The sequence below is a fragment of the Medicago truncatula genome, chromosome 4 (genome assembly GCF_003473485.1).
Source record: "Medicago truncatula cultivar Jemalong A17 chromosome 4, MtrunA17r5.0-ANR, whole genome shotgun sequence".
Classification (NCBI taxonomy): domain Eukaryota; kingdom Viridiplantae; phylum Streptophyta; class Magnoliopsida; order Fabales; family Fabaceae; genus Medicago; species Medicago truncatula.
This window is the reverse complement of record NC_053045.1, coordinates 42,115,920-42,135,824: the sequence shown is the minus strand read 5'-3', so window position 1 is coordinate 42,135,824 and position 19,905 is coordinate 42,115,920. Positions and strand designations below refer to the sequence as shown.

Here is a 19,905-nt window from a genome sequence, read left to right as displayed (position 1 = left end):
ATGTTTTATCTCTTAATATTTTTTTGGTAAGTACATCGAGGAAAACCCGTACTTATTTCGTATATCCGTTTTACCTCAAAAAAAAAAAAATTTGCTTGCTATTTATCAACCAATTATCAACATTTCTTTACTTAGGATGTTCATCTCTCATTTTTTTTTGAAAGAAGGATGTTCATCTCTCATTGTTTACATAGTTGCTAATCAATTTGGTTCTTATTATATCATCAAGCTAATTTTTAATACAATTTGTGTTGGGGATATCTCGTGAGAATACTTTTTTTATTTGAGAATGATAAAAAACAGTTATCAATTTTAGATTAAAATAGATGGTTCAAATTGAAAGACTCATTTTAAACAACACATGTTTTTCTCCCTATTCTATCATTTCTTATGAACAATAATTTTTTTCCTTTTTTCCATTAACCCGGCATCACCGATCTCTCATTGTTCATCTCACTGACCCTTAATTTCAATTGATCATGAAAATGAAGAAGCCAAACAAACCGGTAACTATAAAATGTGTTTTAGTGTATCATTAAAGAAGAAAATATTCAATTAATTGCAGTTAAGCAAAATAGCCTCTCTAATCCCAATGACTAAACGAATAAAGAATAATCCTATTCACTAGAAGCATTTCACGACCCTATCTGTAACAATACAAAATCCCCATGAAAATGGGGTATATGCCTTGACAAAACATAGTAACACAACATGATTGTTGTTTCTTCTGTACACAACCTATATCTAAGTTTTATACAGTTGGAAAGAGATTCAAAACCAATTGCCAATTTCCTAAAGCATCTGTCATAGCTCCTGTTCTTGCATCTACAATCTACAACCAAAACACCGTCTTCCAAATTTCATGTACAACATAGGCAAGCCACTACCACAAGTGATGAAGAACTCACGGCGCTTGGTGAACGTTCATATTCTCATGAACACTCAACACAACATTCCTCATCTCAGGAAAGATGGAAACAAGTAGAAGTTCCAGAATTGCATAGGCAAGTTGCTTCATACATACAGGAGACTAAAAAGCAACAGGACATAGATTTGTTAGTTTGGCACAAAAAATTCAAAAAATTAATGCAAACACAAGAAAAAAGTTTGCACCAAGTGAATAGAGGAATGGAGTAGGAATTTAACCTGACTGAAGTAATATATATCTCTGGCACAGCGTCTGTACTGATTATGCCCGATCAAGCTGACTAAAGTTGTTGGAGCACCATCTGATGAAAATGTAGACAACCTCATATGTCAGGATGTAAATTATGAGAATGGAACAGCTATATTTCAACCTTCACAAAATTCTAACATACAATGAAACTTCAAAATACCATAACATTCAAAGACCTTCACCGGAAAATCTCTTCAAGAGAGTCTAAACTCTAAAGTATAGATTAATTGCAAATTTGAAATAATCAATGATCATATAAAAATTCCTTTCATATTTTTTATGCAGGCTGAAATAATACCCTATAATTCATCGATTGCACTGTAACTTTGTTCAGTTAACCCATCTAGTTCCAATTATTGCAACGTTCCAATTACACACTAACACACTCTCTGTGGTCTAGTTATATTATGTGAAAGTTGATGCCGTTTGACAAATACATGAGAATATGTGAGGCTGCCAGTCAATATAAACAGCACAAACGAAGGGAACTGAAATTTTTGAAGATTATCTGAGTTTCAAAATTATCTTATTGATGATTAGCATTATATAAATTTTCTATTTTTATCATTATGAAGTGATAGCTAGATTAAACAATCTGAACATTCCACAATTTTATCATATTACCTTTTCCCAATCAATTTGTAAAAAGAGTACGTTGCAAGGGTCTAATTACCAACAAGCAAAACATGGGGATTGACCATGATAAATAATCGGTGAGAAGGCCATGCAAACGAGTCACAGAGCTAACAGGGTGTTTACTTACTGACGGACACAACTTCAAAGAAAATAACAAAATATACAAGTAGGAAAAATAAATAAAGTTTCAAACGTAGAAGAATATATCCAATAACAACTGATCTCAAATTAATCAACATATGATTCTACAAAAAATAAAACTAACCAAAGAGCAGTTTCTTGATGTCACTTTCTCTACGAGCAGCTTCAAGCTGTTCCTCAAAAGAGCCAGATTCGTGTTTTGTGATGTTGCGCCCCCCAGATCCACTTATTGTTTGAGAAGGCTTTTCATCACTGCCACCATTTGTTATTTGGGGTAATCTTACTCTTGTAAAGAACATACCACCAGGCCAGAGGACCTGAAAACATGGCCACAGAACATGAAACATATGCACAAGCCAATGTCATAACATGATTTTATTTTTATTTTTTACATTTTTATCCGTTGATGATTTCATCCAAGTTCAAGAAGCAAAAAAGAAGCACAAAATGAACTACATGTCTAATAGAAAACAGGCAGTGGCATCAGTACGGGAAAAAAAAAAAATCCAAATTCTGCATGTCTACTAGAAAACTACTTGACCAGAAATAAACTGCATTCAGAGTGAGAGTGCCTTTTGGCTTTTGATGAGTACTTGGAGTTGGTTCATTCTCATAACTTGGAGCAGTTTGTTTTGACTAGTTTGAGAGCTTTAGCGGGAGCCAAGAGAGTAAACTTTTTGGCTGTGCAAAACCTATGTAGTTCTGTGGTCTCTTTAGGTGGAGCGGAATGCTCGTAATTGTTAAGATACAAGATGATGTATATGGCTTATTTTTTGGGTATCGGTTAGGCAGATGTGTTGTCCGATTAGAGTATCTACTTGCAAACAGCAATTAGACCATAGCATCTATCTAATGCTCTAGAAGCACACATCCAACAAATAAATGGCAATTTAATCAGGCTATCGACATCCAAGTAACCTAGTTTACTCTGTTAATTTGCATACAAAGCTTCATTAATTTGACATATAATGTCCCAGAAAAAAAAGTTTGAAAAGCCTTACATCTTGGAGCCACCGAATCCCTTGTGCAACAGTGTCCTCTTTCCGAAGCCAGTGAATCTGCATCAGGAGCCAATCATCAATAGCGTCTTCCATCACCAGCTGTAATATCTGTTTTGACATCCAAAACACCTGTCTCCTGCATTAACAGAAACTATGATATTAGCTACTTTCAAGTCCAGGAAATTAAACAAATCAACAGTGTCATGATCTGTCTCTGCATTAACAGAAACGGCAATATTAGCTACTTCCAAGGCAAGGAAATTAAACAAATCAACAGTGTCATGATCTGTCTCTGCATTAACAGAAACGGCAATATTAGCTACTTCCAAGTCCGGGAAATTAAACAGATCAACAGTGTCATGGCCCTTATTTTGTGTAGTCAAATCCTCTTAGCCTAAAAGTAACAATTTAAAACAGCTTAAGAATGTTGAAAACTGCTTATGGGCATTGGTATGTATGTAGTTGAGATAAAAATGAAATTCATCTCTATTCCTTGGTAAAACACTATCTAGACTTTATTTTTTTTCCAACATCAGATTAAAAGCAGAATTCAAAATAGTACACTATCAACAAAAAAATATCTAAAGCTCCACTTCATACACATACACATTACACACTATATGGGACTTGAAGCATAGATTGATCAATCATCACTATGTTGAGCTCAAATATGAAAAGGCTAACATATCAAAAGGACTTGTCATTCTAACATCATGAGACTTTAGGTGCAATGCAAGTCTAGGAATGAGTCTTGTCTCTAACAACATGCAAAATTACATAATACATTAAGATAGCTTGCAAGCTAAAAATATATTTAAAAGAGCAACACCAAAGGAAGGTTCTGTAAATTGTAATAAGAATAAAAAAAATTAGACAATATAGAGTTAACCATTGTTTCTAGCAGTTACTAACTTGAATATTACAGATTGACCAGATAGAGTAGTATACCTTATCCAACCTCTTTTCTTAAGCTGAAATATCTTGTCAACCAAATTCAAAAGAGGGACACTAACATTAGGTGGGGACCACTGCAAAAAATATCAAACTAATTAATTTGGCTTGTTCAAAAAAATATTTTAAAGCAAAAAAGATGTTGTCACGAAAAATGAATACAAAGATCCAAAAATATCCTGTGTAATTCCAAGTAAAACCCCATTCCTCCTTTCTCCAGGTTATCAATCATTATTCTTTCCCTTCAGAGAAGAGGAAAATGAGGGGCTACACTACAATACACCAACAAGCATGTCTCCAAAACACTTTCGGGAACAGCAATGTGTTTGCCTCGCGCCTCTCGTTTAATAATTTATGAAACCTAAAAACAGTTGTTGGAAATAACTTCCTACCAGAGCATTAGACAAATATTGGGGGTAGCAGAGTTTTAAAGACCAGAACAATTCTATGAAAGTTAGGATGCCAATAATAGTTCAGCTTCTTCATATATTTGGTGGATACATCTAATAGACAACACAACAAGCCATGAAAGAAAATGATCCAAGCTTTTGGCACGCTAATGAATTAACTTAGTTAAGTACAAATTATTTTCTTCTTTTTGTTTGGGGCTATTTTTTTTCATAAAGGGAGATAAATGATAGTCCTAGCTTGACAACGTATGCTGCATTGTAGTCAGCAATATTGTCCTGAAACAATAACCAGCTAATAAATAATCGAAGCAAAACCGTTAAGTACGGAGGCAGAGAACCAAGTTTCTCAATCATCAGTTAAATACTTAAATTTGAAGTGCGACTTAAAAAAGCAAACTCAGCAGACTACACATACCTCAGGTGGCACTCCAACAGGATCCTCCAAATTATCGCGAGTAAGAATGGAATTTGTAGTTGGAACGTCATTGCTAATCCTAGCTTCCTCCGACAGATCACGCTGTCTATCAATAGCCAAGTTGCTGGACTCGTCAGTATAGTCTGTTACCAGTGATGGGTAACCTTTCAAAATCAATGCATTATCTTGTACTTCTTCTCTATCAAAATTATCATGGCCTAGATTACTGTTCCTATCACCGTCCTCAGTATCAGAACTTAACACACTTGTTGTAGCACTTTGCTGTGTGGTACTTTTATCCAATTCATCTGCATTCCAAGGCAAGTACAATGATGTGGAAGGTCCCTCATTGAGGAGGGATGGTGATCCACCAACTTTTCGCCTTAAACCATCTGAAACCCCCTTGAACTGGCGTACAATATCATCCACAGCATCATCTACATTTACTGTTGATATAAAACATTCAAACATCGTGTTTGGAATCAGTAAAAAAATTTAGATTTAGAAAACCTTCTACAAATTAGGATTACATTAAAAAAAAAAAAAACAACAACTTGATACCATTGATAAACTAAGAAAATGACATGTTTTCTTCAACTTAATCCTCTTATAAATAGGTATATAACAATCTAACTTGTATTAGAAAGAAAATGAAAGAAAAGCCTCTGTGCAAAACTGTTTCTATCAACTAGGAATAAATAAATTCATTCACTGAAGAGACAGTTTGCTATAACAGAAATAGAAGAGTGACACCTAATTTCAACAGAAAAATAAAATACATTGTAGTAGTCACATGGCCCCCTATTATATCATGCTCAACCTAACCGAAACAATGACATAGAACGTTAGGTCTAATGGGTTTGAATCCTCAATAAACCAAGAAAAGGCATACTAAAATGGCATAGCATGAAGCTTTTTCTTCCACTCCTATTCAATTTTTCTTATTATTGTATTTTAATGGTAAGTAGGCTTTGAACAATTTCAAAAGTTTAAAAAATAGAAGATTGTCTTTCCAAAAAAAAAAACTCAAGATTGACAAGAGAGGTCGCCATACATAGAATAGCTACAACCTGGATTCTAAACTTCCTTATGACATAAAACAAAATGTTACAATTAATAAGAGGATACCTGCCAAGGTCTTCATCACCGAAGAAGATTTCCCAAAAGAGTAGTTCTTCAGAAATAAAACAAAACAATAGTCTATTGTCATTTCTCACGGCCAAAAATTACCAATAGAGATTATAAAAAGGTAATTTATCAGAAGTAATAATAAGAAACATCAAGCTGATACACACCTTTGAGGAAACGCTAAAAAAGTCCCATACTTCATGTTGTTCAGCAACATTAGCTATTGACAGGAGATCCTGAAGTAAGACAGCGTAATTTAACCAAAGAGATAATTTAAAAGTATGAAAGGAAACTATCAATTTAATTTATTTATTATTGCAACAAGGAATAAAATACCTGGAGATATTTATCAAGCTGAACGCAGCGTTGATGTACAAAGGCATCATCAGTGTTCGAGGAAAATATCCTTTTAGGAGGCAAATGCAATGTGTAATTTGGAATATCTTTAAGATGTCGATGCAATCGCTCAAAATTCCTGTATCTGTATTATGGTAAGTAAAGTCATATATAAAGATGGCGAGACTTGATGATATTTATTGTTTGATGAGCAGTTTAAACTCAAAACAGGGAAAGAAAAATTAGACATGAAAATATAATTTAGTGATCCTGACATTTTATTTTGTAATTAGAAACCCAAAGAAATTATGGTAGTCGCCTACGATAAATTCAAAGTACATAGATAAAGACGGAACAAGCAATTTTGAGATTTGAACCTATTTATTACGTACGACGGAGCAGTTTAAACTCAAAAAAGGGGGAAAGAGAAAGATTAAACAAGAAAATACAACTCAGTTATCCTGGTATTCTATTTACAGCCTTGTATAAATCCAGTTCATATCAAATTGTTCATAAAATTTGAATCAAATATAGTTTGTGCACACTTATTACTAAAAAAATATAAGAAAGAAGTAAACCTTCTTTTTACAAACCAAGTTCTATTCTGTGCATCAGTCACTGCAATTGAGTAGACAGCAAAAGACGTGGAAGCAATTTTCTCAAAATATGCTCCCACAACCTGCAATGTTTTGGTAGACAATAACAAAAATTAACAAATACACACAATGAAATATTTTATCAGAAATACCATTCTGATTTATATAAGGATATACGAGTAAAGAAAGTAAATTCTAAATCAATGTGCTTTTTAGAATACTATTCTCAAAGATATTTAACTTTAAGCCAAAATTGCATACCCGGCACCGGAGCTTTGGAGCTAATTGCCCCTCTTTCCTAACTATCATGTCAGAAGAACTCTTTCCCCGAAATCCTTCGCGCCTCTCAAATTCCGGGTTGAAAAACTCTGAAATAATGGAGCTACCTTCTTGATTAAGGTGGATTGCCAAGGCAGAAGCACTGCTAGACCTCTTTAACGAACTTTTATACCCATCAGAAGCAAGATCCTTTGTGCCCTTCATTTTATCAACTCTAAGCTCTCCCTCGAACGATGACGTCTTGTCTGGGTATTGCGAAGATTCTGAAATATTTGTAGATGCAACACTTTGTAGGGGATCCGAAGTCAAGGCATGCGTTGAAGGTAGAGAAGACTTCACTTCAGCAGCTTCATGCTTTCCATGTTTACTCACTAACGTTTCCTGGTTCATTTTTCTATTCAGCAATGAACGGTCAGTAGCAGAACTCTTGGTGTGAAGATCCTGAGATCCAGTTTTGACAATTTTGTTCTCTTTCCTTTTGTAATTTCTTCCTTTTGCCCACATGTTCTCAAGATTCTCGGGCATAAGAATTTCAGTTCTCCTCTGAGTTGCAACCTCCAACATTTGTGCCCAATCAGCAGGCTTGGGCTGTGAAGATTTTTGATGGACTGAATTATTTTGTAAGGATGTCTCTCCCCGGTCGCTCATTTTAGCCAATGTCATCTCAGTTCCTTGGTATAAAGGTGGATGCTTACTAGAGGCTGTGAGATTGTCATGTCCGCCGCTATTAGCAACAGAGTTACCATGATGATGACTTGCTACATTAGTTGACTGATCGCCACCCATCCACTTTTTACTATCGTTGTCGTTAAGGAGAAGTAGAAGTGTTTCAATCAGCTCGTTTATAAACCTGACAAAAAGATTTGCATATTTTATTACAAGTAGGTTACGATAAGAAAAATAAATGAAATTGAAAAATGCGAACCCGATATTTCCATCTCATGGATAAAAAATGATGTGTTTATTTTTTAAATCAGGAAGCAAACGGTCTACAAATTCTGTGTTAACATGTTTTCAATTGAAGTTAAAAATGTAGCATAAAATCAATTTACGTGTCTTCACCAAAATCCAAATAGCATAAGCTTTTGGTATAATTGGTTCTCAACATGGTATTGGAGTTCTCAATGACCAAGTTTCTAGAGATTGATCCTTGCCATCACCATTCATTCATTAAAAAGTTGAATTTCAGCACATGGTAGGTGCACCTATGCATTATGAACACTGCAAGCTTAAAGAGCTATTGCGTGAGGGCAGCGACGACGTCAGGAATCATAATTCAGAGGGACCATGAACACAACAAAACTCTAATATTTATATAATATGTTTTGCATGCTACAAAATAAAACAACGATTCGACCTAGCTACTGTTTACGGCAAAATTGCTTAGTAATTAACCAATTATGGGGCCATAAGGTAATTAACCTATCATGGGGCCATAAAGTAATTAACCATGTAACACTCGAATGAATTATAAAACTCGGTGGTGGCCATGGCACCTGCCAGTCCCCCTTCTCCCTCCGTCCCAGCATGCGGGACCATGTTAGACATATATAGTATAAAATCACTGAAGTGTCCTCACCCAACAGCTTAAACTTTTACGAGATCCTTGGTTAATGATGTTCTCAGTTAAACAATACGATTTGCTCTTTTAAACCTAAATATAAATCTTAAAGTTTCGGTACTGGTTTTTGATGAAACAGGAGGGTATGATAGTTGGACAAAACACAAAGCCATTGTTTCGAAATGGAATCACAACGATCAGGATTAGCAGATGTTAGGATATGCGATAAGGAGTTAATAGGTCTAAGCAAAAGATGGTGACTCGCCCGGAACCCGATAAAACCGAAACAAAATTGGGTTCTATGGCGGGTTTGATTGGGTTTCGGGTATTAAAATGCATTAATTCACTTTAAGAGTGGGCTGATACGGTCGGGTGCGGTTCTGGAAAATGAAATCTATCGATACCCATACCCGACCGAACCTCAAAGTATGTATAACTATCTGACAGAGTGAGACCAATTGTTACTTGTTAAAGTCAGTCAACTTTCTTTCTTTTTCCTCTATACCACACACGTTTCCCATTTATCAATATTTCCTCTCTCCCTGTGTCTTTCCACCGTCCTTATCCTCTGCCAATGTCCCATACTACTACTACTGCTCACAATAAACAAGCTAAAAGTATCATCTAATATTAATAAAAACTAAAAGTATTATGTAATATAAATAAAAAAGGAAAATATATTTTTGTGAATCCTCCTTATCTCTAAGTCTACTGCAAAATAAATTTTCCAAGATGCAGATCCATTACTGTTTCAATGCTTTCTGCACCTTTATTTTTGCATTGTATGCTTGTATGTTTATCTTGTTCACTCCTTTTTCAATACTCCCTTGTTTGTTTCCAATTCTTTTTCTTCCTTTCCGACAAAGCTATTTGCTAAACAGAAGGAGATCATGGTTTTGCAAACATCTGAAGGTGTGAAACTGCAGGAAGATTCTAGGTGTAGCACGACTTGAAGTGTTCCGGCTTGAATGTGTTGTTGCTTGAAATTATCACCTGGCATTGAGATTGTTTCTTCTGACCAAACCAAAGGAACCCACCCATATAACCTGTCTCCAACACAACCCGAAACCCGCCTAAACCGGAGCCTTCGACAGTCAAGAATGGGTGCCTATTTTCCACTGGCAGTTTCATTCAGATGGGTACTTTTCAGACCGAACCCGCCCGATGCTCAGCCCTAGGAGTTAGTTAGGGAAGTTATCAGCTAATGGGGTACTCCCTCCGTTTCTAAATATTATGGACCACATACATCATTAATTGAATGAACCTAAAAAGTCAATTAATATGGACCACATACATCATTAATTGAATGAACCTAAAAAGTCAATTTTGCTTATATTTAGAAACGGAGGGAGTAGTTTTTTTCATGTATAATAAATAGGGAGGTTATTGAGTTGGAGAGAATATTATTGAGTACTGTAAACTTTTGCGAATAGAGTAGTGACTCTGTTGTAGAAGAGGAAACCCTTGCAGAAGAGATTTCTATCCCATTATCTTTCTAACTTTTATTCTTTCAATAAAATAGTTCTTTCCTTTGACTTATTCTAAAATCTGATTTAAAATTAATATTATCAATGGCCTCATCATACTCTTTCTAGTTTTAAAACCACAACTTCAAAAAATAACAGCCGAAACAGAATAAAATCACTTCGGACTTCATTGACAATGACATGGCATAAATATGAGGTGAACAATAAAGTACATTCATACTCTGCGCCATAACGATGAATATCATTTCCATTCAGCCCTCTTTTGTATCTTCCCATATTCTGCCTACTTAACCAAATGGGCCCTAAATATGTTTTAGACCTACGAAAACCCCCCCGACTCCCTACAAAAACACAACTTAAAAGACTATTCAAAATCTTGAATATGATGTAGCAACCATTCCATAGAGCTCATATTGTTAAGATCCATCTCCCCAAAAAAGTAATTATTACAAAAATAAATGTGACAATATTCAACGACATACCCAGGGCTTGCCAAATTCATAACAGGTTGCATCACCAAGCAAGTCAAAAGTTCCCGAGATATTGAGCGAATCACGGGACACTGTGCTTCACGTTGTCTTAGTACTGTAGCTAAAAGTGCACTCATTAGCCGCTGAAGAACCTACAAAAAGAGCATTCATTCGTCAGATAAGATAATAAGAAATAGTTCTCAAACAAAAGAAACATTGTATATCATTGGAACACTCCACTGATCCACTCACACCTTGTACTCACTCTCGGGAGATCTTAGTGCTGGATGAAGCTCCTTAGAGTTCAACAAATGGAATTTCAATCTGTCATCCCTCTCCTCTGTAGATAATGTTTTCATAACGTCGACACCTATAGCCGCTTGATTTCTTCTAAAAAGTTCCAAGTGATCGCCTACTAAATCAACTAAATCCCTGAAACGTAAATAAATCAGAACAAAAATCAGTAGTTTTCATAATACTTTATCTTTGGCAGGCATCATAGGACAGGAAAAGCAGCATACCTTGTCAACAAGTCGACAAGATTTATCTCTTTAACCCTTGCTGATATTTCAGCAAGAACATCCATGATTATAGCGCGTATCTGATCAGGAAACTCCCTATCCGGAGTAATCTCCGAGTACCACAAATCAACCACGAAATCCTTCAAAATCTTATCAATGAAATCAGCCATTGCATCCTCCACAACAGGAGAATCAATTTTCCTCTTCCACTTTACCGGGGGAGGTACACTAGAGAGACGCGGATCATTCAAAGACAACTGTTTTTTCTCCAAATGTGATAAATATGTATGTGATCTAGGTTGTTTAACCTTCCAACGAAATTCCACATTATTTACAATAATGCGCAGAGCACAAACAAATAGAATTGACATCGGCACATTCATCCACATCGATTTACTTGTATCTGTGACAGATAATCAACACATGGAACATGAATACAAAGAAAGAAAAAGAAAGAAAAAAACACAAAGTAAACCAGAAAATACACACACTATGGTCTTATGCTAGAACCTATCATCAAGCAAAATATATGAAACTTAAGCTAATAATTCAAATTTCAAACAACAAAAAAAGTGAAACTTACGAGTGAGGAAATAAGAAACGGCGAAAATAGAGAGAGCCCACCAAAGAGTGCGGAGCTTAAACTCTTGGATCAGATCATTCACACTCTCCATGGGTTTCTTCTTCATCGTTGAATCAAACAACAACACCGTAACAAATCATCAAAAACCTTTTACCGCACCAAGGTGTTTGTTTTTGTCTTGTTTGTGTTTTGGTTTGGAAGAAACAGTATGTAATACCTGGAATTGAATTGAATTATCGAGCAGAAAAATAATATTAATGGAATATTCTTTGTATTGTGGGTTATGAGTTGTTTTGTTGGTCCTCTTCTTCTTCTTCTTCTTTTTTATAAAGTGCAACCACCAGTTGAGTCCAACACGACCTAAGTTGAATTCGATTTGGAGGTGATGATGATAAGTGATGATCAAAATCATAACATGTGTGCGTCACTTTGTTATAATCTACCTAAAAATAATACTTTTACTTTTTTTTTATTAGATTGGCTGTTCTCTTATTTCTTTTTTATATATAAAAAAGTTTTTAAAGTTCGGATACATTTTTTAGAGTTTTATGTGGTGTTTGTTACTTCGTCTACACACTAAAATATAGCAAACTAACAACGCTGGAAATTGCAGGGGCAAAATAAACCTATTTGTTCATTGTAAGTGGCAATTGCCAAACGAAGTTCAGCAAGGGCATCTAGAAGAGTCGTCGATCCATTGTTCGCGTTTGAAGTTTTGCAAGATAATCAAAACATATTACCTTCTTCCATGAGAATATGACGCAATTGGAAAGTTCAATCATTATCGTTTACTTTTTTATGGTCGTTGTCTCGTTGCCATAATGGTGTGTGAGTGTATCGACATGATGTACCAGGTGGAGAGTATGCAAAGAGTTTGTGTAACACGTCGTACTCTTAAGACCTTCCTTCCAACAAATTTGAATCTCATGCATCAAGTCAATATTACTATAAAAGCCAAGAATGTACTCTACGTCGGAGTCCTAATCAAACCAACAAACTCCGCCATTCATGGATTGGTTTGGGAGAATCGTCTTGTTTAATACCATTTGTTTGTTTTTTCTCTTCATGTTGTAATAGCGAAAAATAGTATACTGACAAAAAAAAATTAAACCGCCAATTTCTTCTTTATTATTTTTTATATGAATGACCGCCAATCTCTCGAAGTCAACACATAAGTAAAATCAAGGACAGTTTTGTCTTTGTCACTAATTAAGAGCAAACTACTTTTCAAATTTTAAATTTAATTTTTTAATCACAATTTTCTTTTCCTTTTCCTGGATACCCTTTTCTTCCTTTCACTTTTTCTTTGTCTCTATCATTCCATATATCGTCTCTTTTTTCTTTCTTTCAAGATAAACTTCTTCTCTTTCAAACTGGAAGCTCAAAATCGCCGCTCACACAACTCTCTTCAATTTCATAACTATATTTGCTTCTTTTTAAATCCTCTTTAATAATTTTTCACCTTCATTTGGAGTTCAAAAACGAAATAAATGGGAAAATATAATAGCAATAAAAAAATTAGAATGAAAACAAAACAAAAAATAATGGCCACTTTACGAAATTCCTACAAAGCTTTCTTCTCCCGTCTTCCAGTTTTTCCAGAATTTCTTTCTCTGGCCGTCATGTTTTAACTTCGTAATTGTACCCTAGCCTGGATTGATGAGGTTTTTTTGCTGGTCAGTGACTGTGATACTTAAACACAGGTTCAGACTCACGCTCAAATTTGGGTACGACTTTTACGCTTGCCTCGAGAATATTGGTGTAAGACAACTCTCTTGGAAATTGCTTCTAGTCTTGGCACACCTTTGATTATAGATGATGCTACTATGCCCAGGTGCTTTGGCCTCTTTGCACGTGTTTTGATTGATGTGGACTTATATGAGCAACTGTTCGAAACTGTTATTGTGGAACAGGAGGGACACACGTTGTCAGTCTCGGTGCAATACGAACAACAACCCTCTTTTTGCACTCATTGTAAAATGCTAGGACATGATATCCTCTCTTGCTTTAAGCTGCAGTTCGGCAATTTGCAGGAAGGTATTCACAAACCTGTGCATCATGCTTCTGTTGGTCCTCAACACACTCAGATGCAAACTAGAAATACCAGGAAGGGTAATACACTTGTTAGGCATGTTGGGACTTCTTCTCAACAGGGTCAAGGCTCTGTGCCTTCTTATTCTTCAACTCATATTTATAAGGTTGCTCAACAGGAACATGTTTTTATTGATGCCACCAACTCTCAACAATCTGCCCTGGTGACCAACAACGTCAGGCAAGGTAAGAGGCATGTTACATTCCAAGGGGCTCAATATCCTTCTACTTCTAAATCTGCTATCTCATGTCATATGTCTCAGAAAGAGGTTTCTGTTTCGGCTACTGGTGTTTCTGACATGTTGGGAAAAGCCACTGATTGGGTATTTCTGGATAGCTCTGGCCAAGACGTGCTCAATAGGAAGGAGGTAATGTGGATGTGCCTGAGATTGCAGCAACCCAGGAGAGTCTTAACCCTCCAACATTATCTCTTCACAATTCTTTTGACTTATTATACGAAGAAAGTGAAATTCCTTCAGGGGAGGCTCAGTTACTTGACAAGGATCCTAATCAAATTTCTAATGTCACTTTGGTTGATGGTGCTGAAATTGTTAATAAGGTATACGAGAAGATAGTTAGTTTGAGTTAAGCTGCACACTCTAAGGATTTTGATACTTCGCAAAATGTTTCCGATGTGTTTGTATTTTTGACCTTAAACAATACTAAGTTGATGACTGATGATGGGATACCCACACCAGCTCCAACACCTCATGTGCAGTACAGCAATGCTGCGAGGCTGTTATTCCTTGGCGCTGAAACTGTGTCTGCTAGCTCGGCTAGGGATCCTATTTTTGTTATGCAAACTGCTCCACCTGCAAAAGCTACACTTGGTGACTTTATTCTTTCACCTATTACCACCACCGACGAGAATCTTGGACCGAATAAAGGTAAGGTTACTCAATCTGCTAAAGTTGTTAATAACTCTGAAGCTTGCAGGAAAAGCGAGAAAATTCTGAGCAAACTTTGGGCAGATGATTTGGACACTGATCAGGCATTTGATAACACATTGGAGCCTGACACTTATACCGAGCAGCAACAGGCTTTGTTAGCGGCTCATCTTGAAGTGCACAAATTCTTATCACAACCTACAGACACTGTTAAAAAGGGCAAGAGAGGGAGACCTAGAAAGCCCAAGAGTCCCAAAGCATTTTCTGGCACCAAATCAAAACACAAAACCGCTACAGATCCTATTGAGTCTGGCTCTGATGCTGTGAATACAAGATCCAAACATGGTGTTATCAAAAGCAATCCTAAATATGGTGATTAGAGGATTAGGAAATTTTGATACTCATCTATTTTGCTTTACATATGCTTTATCTGATTAGATTTCTTTAGGGGCATGTGCAACCCTATGCTTTCTTGGCAAGTTACACTTTGTTTTGTTGCTATAGGATAGCTTTTGGCTTCCTTTCTCTCTTTTGTAAACATGCTCAGGCCTTAATAATGATTTGCATTGCTTTGAAAGAAAAAAAAACATGAATCTTTCATTTTTCTATTTGTCCCCAGCACCCCCCACTTTTTTTTTTCTTCATGTACGGCACATTATCAATTGTTCACTATACTTGCTCTTTTGATGAATTATGCCATGAATATAAAATGCATTAAGATTAAGCTTATCTGGTGGATTTTTGTGATCGTATTGGAATACCACTTAATATTGATTTTTTTTTTGTTACATTGGTAAATATTGATTTGTATATGTATGTAGTGTGACTTTTACAATATTATTCTTTAAATCTATTTTTTAACATGTTGCAAGTTTCTTTCTCAATATTTTATATAGGGTTCCAAGTGAACGGATTGGGAGGGGGAAAACAACACTTATTCAAAATTGGTTTAGGACTTTCAAAAAACTTTTCAGTAGAGCGCCAACAATCGAGTTTCTGAAATCAACAAAGGTAAAATTTAGTTTTTTTTTACTATATTAGTTTGTCGAATATTAGTATTTATGTAGTTATTTCATATATTTTTTTTGCGAATAAGACAAATATTAGAGTTTTTCTATTCACACCCTATATATTTCTGGTTACACCCAGTTTTTTTAAAAAGTTTTTGATAATACCAAAATTGTCCTTTAATATAAATTTTCTTAAAATGTTGATTTCATTCATTGTCACTCTAAAATTCCACTCTCTTTCACCCATCAACGATCAAACAATCTTGATGTTCAGTTAATCTCTATGGAAGATTAAAGAGTGAATCAAAACATCTTTCATTCGTACTCGATTGCATATAAATAAGTGAATTTTTTCTTCTTTTTCAATAATGCTGGTTTCAATTTTCTTCTTCTTGTTCAACTACACTGTACGACAGTTTCAGTTTTACATTGTTGAGGTTAACTTAAATTTAGTTTAAGTAGGTTCATGTAAACTTAGTTTACATAACCTACTTAAACTGAGTTTAAGTATGTACACTTAAACTCGATTTACATGACCTACTTAAACTAAGTTTACATGTACATACTTAAACTGATATTACGTATAATCATTGAACAAAGTTGAACTTTTAGATGTACACTTAAACACAATTTACATGACCTACTTAAACTGTGTTTACATTACCTACTTAAACTGGGTTTAAGTATGTATACTTAAACTTAGTTTACATGACCTACTTAAAATAAGTTTACATGTACATACTTAAACTGAGATTACGTAGAATCATTGAACAAGGTTGAACTTTTAAATGTACACTTAAACTAAGTTTACATGATCTACTTAAACTGAGTTTAAGCAGGTACACTTAAACTTAGTTTACATGTACGTACTTAAACTGAGATTACGTAGAATCATTAAACAAGGTTGAACTTTTAAATGTACACTTAAACTAAGCTTACATGATCTACTTAAACTGAGTTTAAGTATGTACACTTAGTTTACATGACCTACATAAAATAAGTTTACATGTACATACTTAAACTGAGATTACGTAGAATCATTGAACAAGGTTGAACTTTTAAATGTACACTTAAACTAAGTTTACATGATCTACTTAAACTGAGTTTAAGTATGTACACTTAAACTTAGTTTACATGACCTACATAAAATAAGTTTACATGTACATACTTAAACTGAGATTACGTAGAATCATTGAACAAAGTTGAACTTTTAAATGTACACTTAAACTCAGTTTACATGACCTACTTAAACTAAGTTTACATGACCTATTTAAACTGAAGAGGGATTTTAGGGTGTAACCAAGAAAAAATGAAGATGCTTTTTGAAAATTAAATTTTATAGAAGGATAATTTTGTCATTTTAAGATGCAACCAGAATTAAACAAGGTGTAATTAGAAAAACTTCAAATATTATTGAAAAGTTAAGTCCCAGATTAGGCATGTACATAATGATGTATAAGTATATTTGGAATATTCAATCCAAACACCTTTCACAATTAAAAAAGCATATTTAACCAAAAAAAAAATGAACTAATTGATGTAAATTTGACCATATACTGCTACATCTATATTGTCACCCCTTCATTTTACTTGAACTACCTATTTTTGGCCTCATATATAAAATTTAGGTTTAATTGCACTTTTGGATCCCTATCTTTTCAAAAGTTGCGGTTATGGACCTCTAACTAATTTAAATACAAAACAGCCCCCTATGTTTTGATTCTTTGGCAGTTTTGGACCCCCAGTCCATTGTTGACTCGGTCAACGCTGACGTGGCACCCTAAGTGAGGTGCCACGTGTCATTTTTTTATATATTTTTTTTTACCTTGGGGGTCCAAAACTACCAAAGAATCAAAACATAGGGGGCTGTTTTGTATTTAAATTAGTTAGGGGTCCATAACCGCAATTTTTGGAAAGATAGGGGTCCAAAAATGCAATTAAACCTAAAATTTAAAATTACATTTATTTTTATTTGTCTCTGAATTATTTCCAACATTAGAGTAATAAGTTAGCAATAGAAAACACAATTTGAGTTTTCGGTCCACCTTTTGCACATAAAATCATTATCAATCCAATATGGTTTGTCTCATGACTCATGGTACCGGAAAACCACTTTGAATCGCTTATGGTTTGCCTTTCGAGACAAAAAAAAACACAATACTCTTGCTTTCGCTTCCAATCTATAACTCAGAAAACTCATATAAATTAATATGCTTTAGACCTAATTTACAGAAAACGCCAACAAATGATCTCGATCAAATATGGTTTCGCAAAACACAAACATATGATTTTAGTTAGTAAAAGTTACCAAACTTGCTTTTTACATTTTTGTTTTGATCTTCTTTTTTTATAGTTTTTAATTTCTTGTTAGTTAGTTTGTTGCATACATTCTGCACTCGTTTCTCTCTATGTTGGATACTTTGAATTTAAATAACTTTTGATAAATGATTTGTGACCCTTTTTTTCATATGAAAAACTAGTATAAATACATAAGAAAATGACTGAAAATGACCAACAGTCTTAAACTACATCTATTCGGCAAATTTGGCTTGTTTTCCACGTGTTTGGACCTTTGATCTTGCCTATTCAACGAGGGACTAACTTCTTCTAGTCGAATCCAAAGACTTACTGAACCTCTTTCCAGTTAATCTTGTCAAAATGGTTATTCTATACCTCGTACTCAGAGCATTTCATGGTTTCAACAACCATTTTTCTTCTCGAAAGTAAGCACTTTGAAAATACAGGCCAACACAAGGTAACCCAAATCATAGCCCAAACATGATTAAAGAATACAAGTATTTTAATAAAAGCATTCACATGTTTTGGCTTCTAATTTTATTTAAAAAAAATGGGTTAGTTTAATATTTATAATGTTATTAATTTAAAAAGTCTCATTGAACTTAACTCAGTTAGTAAGCACATTGTATTATATATGCATCAGTTGTGATTTGAACTTCGGACATCTCAATTATTCATCTTGAGAGGTGGATGGATTTCTATCCACTATGTTATTTGACCAAAGAAAAAAAATCCAGACACGTTTAGTAAGAAACAAGATTTTCAATCCTCATTGAACATCAATGTGCAACTAGTTTACACGGAGAACACATGCTCTTTTTTTAAAAAAGAAAATAGAAAGAACCCATGGCCGAACACAATAAATAAAATTTAAGCTTAAACACACTTTTTACTCCCTAAGTTTGCAATTTTGGCCCTCTTTTAAAAAAAATGGCAAAAGTGACCCCATGTCTAGCCCCTTTTACAAAAGGTCAATTTTGACTTGGTCAAGTCTACATGGCACGCCACATGTGTTTTTTTTCAATTAAAAAATTAAATAAAAAAGCCAAATATATAAAAATGAAATTAAATAAATCAAAAAGAAAAAAAAAAGAACGTGAATTAAAATTCTAGAAAAAAGGGGGCAAAACATCTTCATCTTGAACCTCTTTATTTTCATAAAATCATTCAATTAAAAACCAAAAATCAAAACTAATCCCCATCTTCAACAGTTTCCCCTTTTCTTTACTTTATCTCTCAAACAATATCAACAACAAGCCTTTTTTTCTTTCTCACTAACAACAACAACACTCATTTCTTTCGTCGCTGTTTCAGGATGCAGAGTTGAGTGATTTCTCTCATTTTAGGATGCATAATCGAGTTTCAGAATCACTTTTCAAGAAGAACGTGTTTCATGAGCCTTTGCATCGAAGGATTTGAGATTGTCACGTTTTCTGCATCATCGTGAGCTTTTTATCTTCTTGCTCACATCTCAATTGTTCTATATTCCATAGTAAAAAACTCCAAATTCCATCTTAATCTTATCAATCATCATCACACAGAACATACAAATAAATCCAAAAACAAAGATCAAAACAAATTTTGAAATTCTGGAAATTTTGAAAAATCATGATGCTCAAGAAAACAGATATGAATCATTTTCTGTGACAATGGTCGTTCATCTCAGAGCCACCAGTGATTTTGTTTAGTTCTGTTTGAAGAGAAGAAGTGTTTTAAGTTCGATCTCAAAGCCACTAGAATGTATGAAAATCGAAACCCCTTTAATTTATTTTTTCTTTTATGATTATATTGTTATTAGGTTTTGAAGAAAAGGAGATTGAATTGTAAATATTTTGTGTTTGAATTTTTTGATGAATTTATGAATGAACAGTGTTATAAATTTTGATTGGGTTTGTGTTTGTTTTAAATTCTGGGTTTGGTTATTCTT

At 34.4% G+C, this 19,905-nt stretch overlaps 1 protein-coding gene across 1 annotated transcript; it reads right to left on the bottom strand.

The window, feature by feature from the left end:
• Positions 1-507: 507 nt before the first annotated feature.
• On the bottom strand, positions 508-12,116 carry LOC11445171 (uncharacterized). Its single transcript, XM_003608009.4, has 15 exons — positions 11,693-12,116; positions 11,110-11,512; positions 10,843-11,020; positions 10,601-10,740; positions 7,053-7,920; positions 6,774-6,874; positions 6,196-6,340; positions 6,027-6,095; positions 5,860-5,905; positions 4,732-5,177; positions 3,904-3,983; positions 2,956-3,091; positions 2,079-2,271; positions 1,147-1,229; positions 508-1,030 (listed from the first exon to the last, which is right to left on the bottom strand). The coding sequence occupies exons 1-15, from the start codon at positions 11,796-11,798 to the stop codon at positions 905-907; spliced, it is 3,120 nt and encodes a 1,039-aa protein (XP_003608057.2). The 5' UTR covers positions 11,799-12,116; the 3' UTR covers positions 508-904.
• Between the last annotated feature and the right edge of the window lie 7,789 nt (positions 12,117-19,905).

What these genes read in the sequence shown, in the direction of transcription:
- LOC11445171 (XM_003608009.4), bottom strand. Translation starts at nt 11,798, where the DNA reads ATGAAGAAGAAACCCATGGAGAGTGTGAATGATCTGATCCAAGAGTTT. An exon ending in CTTGTCGACTTGTTGACAAG is followed by an intron (nt 11,021 to 11,109) that starts GTATGCTGCTTT and finishes TTTACGTTTCAG; the next exon opens with GGATTTAGTTGATTTAGTAG. An exon ending in AGCTTGATAAATATCTCCAG is followed by an intron (nt 6,096 to 6,195) that starts GTATTTTATTCC and finishes GTCTTACTTCAG; the next exon opens with GATCTCCTGTCAATAGCTAA.